The sequence below is a fragment of the Populus nigra genome, chromosome 7 (assembly GCF_951802175.1).
Source record: "Populus nigra chromosome 7, ddPopNigr1.1, whole genome shotgun sequence".
Taxonomy (NCBI): Eukaryota; Viridiplantae; Streptophyta; class Magnoliopsida; order Malpighiales; family Salicaceae; genus Populus; species Populus nigra.
The window spans coordinates 19,815,553-19,824,104 of NC_084858.1; the positions used below are offsets into that span (position 1 = coordinate 19,815,553).

The 8,552-nt window shown below is 34.2% G+C and overlaps 1 protein-coding gene across 1 annotated transcript; it reads left to right on the forward strand.

Annotated features, from left to right (window-relative positions):
* The first annotated feature begins 898 nt into the window (after nt 1-898).
* LOC133698387 (protein GID8 homolog) lies at nt 899-5,396 on the forward strand. The gene is made up of 7 exons (XM_062121286.1): nt 899-1,089; nt 1,188-1,283; nt 2,095-2,254; nt 2,599-2,705; nt 3,608-3,739; nt 3,982-4,138; nt 5,001-5,396. Exons 2-7 carry the CDS (start codon nt 1,281-1,283, stop codon nt 5,120-5,122), a joined length of 681 nt encoding a protein of 226 aa, XP_061977270.1. The 5' UTR covers nt 899-1,089; nt 1,188-1,280; the 3' UTR covers nt 5,123-5,396.
* The last annotated feature ends 3,156 nt before the right edge of the window (nt 5,397-8,552 follow it).

Sequence of the window (8,552 nt, forward strand, 5' to 3'; positions counted from 1 at the left end):
ATTTAGACACAGGATGATGAAATTGCCTAAAAGAAAAGTTTGATTATCAAAACGAAGAAAAAACAAATTAAAACCACGAATTCAAGGTGAAATGTGAGAAGGAATAAATGTGTTATCTATAGTGAGTATACCACACAACTTAGTTTCTTCTATAATGTCATAATTTTTGTATCTATTTCGAGGTCCATTCAAGAAAGGGCTTGGGTTATTGAATTACTAGAATTACTAGAGGAACCTAGATTTATTATTTTTATTTAAAATAATATTGTTCTACCTTTTTAAAATTCATTGATTTTGATTGGTCAGGTTAGACCATGTTCATCGTTATATTCCAGGATATATAATACTATATTTTAATTAAAAAAATCAACCAAATATTTTGTCCAATCTTCAACCAATTAAATATTATCATTCCAAATTAATTTTTCAAAGAGAACCAAATATCATGTTCCTTCAATTAAATCCAAACCCATTAAATTGCAGGCTCAAATATTAAATATACAATCGAACTTGTTTTTGGTGAATTTATGGGGCTGAAAGCCCATACATATTTTCACCTCGGATCCATCAACAACGCAGATATTTGGTATAAAAAAAGGGAACGCGATGTTTTTAAAAAAATTTAATTTTTTTTTATTAAAATTTAATATGAATTATATATTTTAAATTATTTTAATATATTAATATAAAAAATAATTTTTAAAAAATAAAAAAATATTATTAGCATATATTTTCTAACATAAAAAATTATTTAAAAAATAACCGCTATAATACTATCAAACATCCTGGTAAGATTTTGCAAAAATTATATTAAAATAATATTTTTATTTTTTAAAATTTATTTAAATATTAATATATTAAAATAATCTTAAAAACATTAAAAAAAACCGCTATCAAAATCAGTAAACAGAATAAACTCTCTTCCAAGGCAGAGCAAAGCAAAACAAAAAAAAAGCAACTAATCTCCTTCTCGAAGGTTTCTCTCTCGCGCAAAATACTTCCCAGAAAGTGGATATTTTCCCGGAAAATCGAAACCCAATACACTCTTGAAATCTTAGTTTCAATACAGTTAGGGCTTTTGGCTTTCTGGTGAGAGTAAATACAAGTGTTGAATTCTTTTTGAGTGTAACAGTGTAGGTTTTAGGACTTTTTAGGCGTTTTTAATCTGGGTGTTTGTTTGGTTACAGAGAGAAGTGGAATCCAGTGGATTACGGACGGTGGTGGTGCTAGTGCACTGATGTAACTGGGTTGTAATTGGTGAACTTGTGGAAATTGAAGCAATGGTAACAGATTATGGTTTCTTTTTTTCATTTCTTGTTAATCTTTACTTATAGTGATTAGTTATGATTGATGCTGAGGTGTTTTTTTGTAGGAAATGAAAGATTGTTGTTTAGGGTTTTAGATTAGATTTTAATGGTGGGTTTGGATATGATTGCGTTTTACTAAAAGCTGTGGTCTTTTCTTGATTGTTAAAAGAAAATCCTGATAGATAAAATAGGCCAAAGTTTTCAATTTAAAGAAAGGGGGTGTGACTTTGACCTAGACTAGCCAAATGACTGTGATATTTTCTTTGAATTAGGGTATTGTTAATCATGATTGTTTTGATGTTATTGAAGTGTTTAATATCATGCATCTATTGAAGACAATTAAAAATGATTATGTAGGGTTTTTTATTTTGTTAACTATAAGGTAATACTGACTGGATTAATGCTGCATTTTGATCTTGATTGTGTTTTATTGTGTGGTGCTGTCTCTAGTTGGTTACGTAGTAAATATCCATGCTAAAAGAGGGCATTTTGAATTCTAAGAAAAAGAGAATTTGATTGTGACTTGCCTAATAACTATGATAAGTAGTTTGAGTTAGGGTTTTGTTACATTAGATCCAAATGAGAAAATATGTGCCAATGGTTTGGTTGTTTTTTTAGTTTGCAAAAATAGGAAATGAAATGTGTGAACTCTTGCATTTATGGCGCTGAATTGTGTGAGATTTAGTGTAGAAATACAGTGTAGAACAAATTTATTGAAACTGGAATATTTAGATAGGTGTTGAATGGGTAATGTGCTTATGTTTATGTTTATGTTTGTTGTGCACAGGCTATGTCAAAAAAGGTGATTACAAGAGAAGAGTGGGAAAGAAAGCTTAATGATGTAAAAATTAGGAAAGAAGACATGAATAAATTGGTGATGAACTTTCTTGTTACGGAAGGTTACGTGGACGCTGCTGAGAAATTTCAGATGGAATCTGGAGCTGAACGTATCCTTTTTCATCTGTGTATGTGTGTGTGTGTGTATCAACGTTATTCTTACTATGGTATTTTGGGCCTGCTTGGGATTGTGGTAGCGGTTGTGGTTCAAAGTGCTTTTCGCTTAGAAATGCATCAAAATGATATTTTTTTTTTATTTTTTAAAAATTATTTTTGAGATTAGCACATCAAAACGATTTGAAAACATAAAAAAAAATAATTTTTAGCAAAAAAAAAAAAATTGAAATTTGAGGGAGCGCGGTTGATACCGCGTTCCCAAACGGTCTCTTTATGTTTGGTTTTTTTGCTTTGGTGGCATGATATGTTGTGTTTTATTTTTCTTATTGAGAAATAGCAGATATAGATCTTGCAACTATTACAGATCGAATGGCTGCTAAGAAGGCTGTGCAGTGTGGAAATGTTGAGGATGCGATTGAGAAAGTGAATGATTTAAATCCTGAGGTGCGGTGCTTTACTATGTTGCTACAATCTTTGTGAAGGTGACTTGTGGGTCATTTATTCACATATTATTATCCCTATCATAGTTTGTTAGGACCATGTGATTATATTGTTTGTTTGATTAATATTTTTTCTTGAAATTTTAGCTTTTCATTGTTTTAAGGGACCTCGGGAGTTTCTTATCATATTCATGGATGTGTTATCTGAAACTCTCTCTTTTCCAGTAGGATCAAGAAGCATGTTAGGCAGTCATCTATGATTATGTTGGTTGTAGCATCTTTAACTTTGCCAACAGCCATACAATTGCACGGAGCTGTAGGAGACTTTCAACTTTCTATGACCATTTAATTATTTCATCATCGTGGCAAAATTAATGCTTTGGCCTTAGTAACAGGTCATAGTTTAACTCCCATGTCCTACTGATTTTATAGGTTTGAATGAAATATGGCTTTAAACTATACAGCTGTTATGTCAATGATATTCTTATGGGCTGAATGCTTATAAGCAATGAATGTTTCAAGGAAGCAAATGAATAAACTGCAGGATTATATATTATCATTTTGCATGCCTTATCATGCAACCCATTTTAGTCTAGCCATGAGAAAGTCATGTGATGTTCTTATACATGACATTGTCATATTGCCTGTTTAGTGTGTACTACTGAAAATCACAGGAAAGTGATTAAGAAAGCTAGAATATCGAAACCTCATCTTTAATGGCGGTTGTGGAATTTCAGAAACATAAATTCTTTCATAGAGGGCTGTTCTTTAAGTCATCATTGCTTGTTCTATGCAGAAACATACATGCACATATATGTATATAAATGCATGCATGTATGACACAACCATATAGATTATGGCCTTTTTTCTATCTAGATTTTCCTCATGTGAAAATTTTGCTTGCAGATACTGGATACAAATCCGCAACTGTTTTTCCATCTCCAGCAACAGAGATTGATAGAACTGATTCGCAATGGCAAAGTAAATGAGGCTTTGCAGTTTGCTCAGGAGGAACTTGCTCCAAGGGGAGAAGAAGATGTAATTCTGAGTTCCTCATAATTTTGTCATGTTTACTTGCATAGCATTTGATATGATCTGCAGTTCCTTCTGGCTTTGTTTTTCTTCTCAATTTGGTTGAACTTCAATGATTAAACTGGTTGCATAATTATTGAAACTAATAATGATATTCACCTTGAAGATAAATACTGTCTTAGTGGGACACATTCACATGACCACTTTCATGATAATAAATGACCTGAGAAAGTTGAAAATTTCTGCAGCATAGCTTTTTAGAAGAACTGGAGAGGACTGTTGCGCTGCTGGCTTTTGAAGATGTTTCTAACTGCCCTGTTGGAGATCTTTTGGATATTTCACAACGCCTTAAGACAGCAAGTGAGGTGAATGCAGCTATCCTTACAAGCCAGAGTCATGAAAAAGGTTTGCGGATGTCTATTTCTTTTCTTTTATTTTTTTATTTTTTTTATATGTCCGCGTGTTTGTGTTAATAGAAATAAATGTTCCTGTGTGCTTGGGTGATGTCTGCTTCTCTTTGTTTTTATTTGGTTCTTATGTCCCAAAAGAAAAAAAAAGAGAAGAAGAAATCAAGCACCTTTGTATTGTACATTTTCATTGCCATGCTACCAGCTATGTCATGGTAACCCAATCGATTATTATTCTTGACACGTCTTCTGGACACCCACTACCATTCATCACAAACATCATACACAAGCTTCCACTCTTAAAGTTGTGTAAAGAGATGCTCACCTCCCAGGCATTTCAATTAGATAATGGTGTAAAATGGGCGTCAGTTACTGTAACAACATCCTTTGTGTCAGAAAGAACCTTTTTTTTTTGGGGTATACCATTTGGACATTGCTGATTTAAGGACCCACATAAATTGTGCTTGATCTTCTCAGTAGCACTAAAAGCCTTGTACATCATTGGTTCTCACGTAAAATGTGGCCATTTTGTTCTTTCCTTTGGAGGGGATTACACGGAATATTGGGAAGGGCAAGAGCTTGCATCTAAAGGGCATCTGCAAATTTTATTCCTTTAGGTCACATCATTTGCTGTGAGTTAGACACGTTTATTTTCTTTTACAACATTTGCTGAATTCTTAACGAGATAATGACTAAGCGATGAGATGCAAGCTCATATTTTGGATACTGTTCTTTGTCCTCTCCTTTCTCTGTTTGCTTTACTGTGCTTGTGTACTTGAGTTGATTATCTTGCACTATCTTTATTATTAGAAGAATTAATTATGCTGTCCTTTTTTTTTAATGAATTGACATAATCACAGATCCAAAGCTTCCAAGCTTGTTAAAAATGTTGCTATGGGCTCAGAACCAACTTGATGAGAAAGCTGCATATCCTCGAATAAAGAATTTATCTACTGCCATGCTCGAAGACCCTGCAGTTTGAGCTGCTCGCAAGTTCTCGTGGAAGATTTCGCTTGGTCAAGATTGCACATGCAGAAACTGGATGATGGAAGGACAAAATGTCTGTGCTTCTATTACAATGACTTTAGGCAGTCAGTGATCTGTGGGATGCTACTGTTTTACAATTTGTTCGTTGTTCATTCTCCTCTATTCCAAATCCTTGCACAGTAGATATGTTTACACGATTTGCCTTCTTTAAAGTTGTGGATTATGGCATCATATCCAAAATCATAATGGCATAAGTAATTTCAAGGCTATGACCAAACTTTGAAAATGTTGCCCTGTTGCTACCCCCCACTATCTTACACAATAAATTCAAGGCCATGACGCATTCCCCCTTGCCTGGTTTGTTCTCCGGGATAAATGACTAGCAGGGCATCTACTGGAATGATGCTTTCTGCTATTCAGCAGCCCAACTGCTTAGGACCAGACAGCGAAGACACAAAATTTAAAGCAAACGAACAAAAGGGGAGAGGCAGGGATCCGAGAAAATACCAAACTGAAATAAGATTAAAATATATATTTTAAGGAAAGCTAAGAAACTGCTGCTTTTCTACACTACTTCTTGAAAGCCGCTGATTAAATGAAATCTAGAGAACAAACTGAAATAAATAAAATAAACCAACACTACCCTGTCCCCAAGTACCACTCTTCAAGGTTCTACCCACAGAACGTAAACCCACAGCATTTCTTTGCTATCCTGAATGGTGTTATTACCATGTTTGACTGCATATCCACTTGCACCCGAATTGCAACAGCCATCATCAAAATTGAGAGCATAACTTGAAGGATCATACTGGAACTTGAATTGCTTCTTCCCACCATTCCTTTTCACAGCCTTCCTCACTGCTGCCCTGAGCCTCCAGAAAAGGGTCATGCATTGCTTCTTGCTGTATCTATTCACACATCCAAGGCTTCCAATCAAGCCCATGTCAACCAACAAGCAGAGAGTCTCAATTCTCAACTTCAATTATCAGAAAGAAAACCAATAACCCAATAACTGAAAATCTTGAAGGGGAAACAAATGGAACTAGGAAGTTGGCTAGCAAGTATCTCTTGGCTTTATAAAGAGAGAAGAAACAAGAAAACTTGGAAAAGTGCAAGAAGAGTGGGAAAAGAGAATGACAACAAACTTAAAAAAGAAAACTTTCGAAGTAAGATGTAAAAGAATGAATGACTGGAGGAAAAACAAAAAACAAAAAAAAGCAAATCTTTTGGGTCTTTCAAAGAAGCCGCTACAGGTTCAGATGCAGTATCCACAGCCATGTGCTCTCTTTTGCATCATATTGGGATGCTCAAATTCCATCTTCTACTATAAGAAAGAGAGAGAGAGAGAGAGAGAGAGAGAGAGGGAAAAGTGAAGGTTGCAGTGGGCAGAGAGCCTCTCTCCATCTCTATGGTCCTATCACTATCAGACTGTTGCTATTGGTGTAGCAGCAGCTGTATTGTTACACCAAATGTGTGCTGTGTGTGCGCCTTGGAACTTCTTGATGAATTCCTTTGTCCACATTGTGTTCTACTTTTTTTTTGGTAGTGTACTACTATTTTTACCCTATGAAGGAAGAAGAGTCAGCTAGCTATGGCAAGGGCTACTGGGTTAATGGACACTGGCTAGTAACTAGACCAAGCTCTAACAAACAAAGATTGCAATTAACTGCTCAATAAAGTACTCAATAATTATGTTCCAAACTGTTTCAACTAGTTAGCTGGTTTGATTCTTAGATGAGATTATTTTTTTATTTGAATAAAGATTCTGATTTAATTTTGAGATTTAAAAGAGAAATCAATTATTACATGTTTTTATTTTTGTATTCATCAAATATCTTTTTGTGTTTCAAAATTCAGCTTTCAGTTCTTAATTATACATTACTATTAATCTTGTAATTTGGTTCATTGTATTATAAAAACTATCAATTTCGATCACATATCTTACTTTACTAAATTTCTTTTTTAATTTAATTATAATGTACCTTTGAACTAGTTTGTACGTAAATCAAAATTAATTTTTTAAGAATAATTTTAAAAATACATCTATTTGTATGATACATTCAAAAGAATTTAACCCATGAATGTTCTTCTTAACCATTAATAACTTTATAGGTTGTGATCATTGAAGGTTGTTACATATATTTGAAAATTTTTTATTTATATTGACTATATTTGGAGTTAAGAACCAATCCCAACCCTAATATTTAAGTTGATAGTTATACGTTAAATTGGTATTTAAGATGGTGATAAAAATTATTTTTTAAAGTGTTTTTTACTTGATAATATATTAAAATAATATATTTTTTATTTTTTAAAAATTATTTTTGATATTAGTATATTAAAACGATTTAAGAATATTAAAATAATTTAACAGAGTAAAAATTTAAAATTTGTGAAAAGTTCAGCTGACTGCGCTAGAAAAAGGGGGCAAAGGAGATCTCCAATGATCCTACAAATCAATCCCATCTTTTTTTTATCCTCCCAAGTGCTTTGTCTGTAATACAAGACAATGTGGGAAGAAGGTGGTTCTACTGATTGCCTCCTGGATTTCTACCTTCTATCCATTTGTTTTCTTCTCCAAAGTCTCTCTGCCTTTTCATATTCTCATTAAATTCCCTTTTGTCTCACTCTATAGTTCCCTTCTATCATTTAGCCAGGGCCCGAGTGCCTCAGTGCCCTTTCTCTTGCCTTCTGTGCCTCGGTCCAAACTCCTACCCTAGCCTACCAACGGAGCTTGTGGACCCATTTCCAGATGAGCTGTCATTCTGTGCCACCAAAGCAAAGCTTGTCTTAAACATTGGAAACTCCCTCTCGACCCTCCACACCATTTTATCTCTCCCCTTTTCTATTAACATGGGCTCTACTCTTGAAGTGGGCCCATCTTATCCTGAGGCTTGGCCATATGGTACTGGTAGCCTGCAATAGATAGCATAACAGGCCCAGATCAATCTACCACCTAAGATTCGACACAATCCCTTTTGTCAGTCCATTTGTCAAGACTCTCTCGAGGCTAATAGCTGGATCTCACAATATTTCCACGCAAAGTTTGTTCTCATTCCCATTTTGATAGTGCTTGTTCATGTGCCTTTACAGATTCTTCTTCCACTGCTACAACCTTATATTCTCATTTCTGGCTCGTTCGTACATTTGACCCTTTCTTGTGTTGAACGTTTGGAGCTCAGCATAACTCGTTTTCGAAGCTCACTCTCTGCAAGTCCACTATGTACAATTATTGTAGTTCATTCACGTATGCTGTGATGCATGCCACATTATCAAACTCCATCATCCCTTCAATATCAAACATCTTCATGACATAGATTCTACAACATCAATTTTTTTAACTTTATATTCTATTAAAATAGCATCGTTTTCATAAAAATAATTGACCTGCAAGTGAGCTCGATAATCAGATTTTTTTAATCAAT

Coding starts and splice junctions, on each gene's coding strand:
- LOC133698387 (XM_062121286.1), top strand. Junction 2,255..2,598: donor GATGGAATCTGGAGCTGAAC/GTATCCTTTTTC, acceptor ATTGAGAAATAG/CAGATATAGATCTTGCAACT. Junction 2,706..3,607: donor TGAATGATTTAAATCCTGAG/GTGCGGTGCTTT, acceptor TTTTGCTTGCAG/ATACTGGATACAAATCCGCA.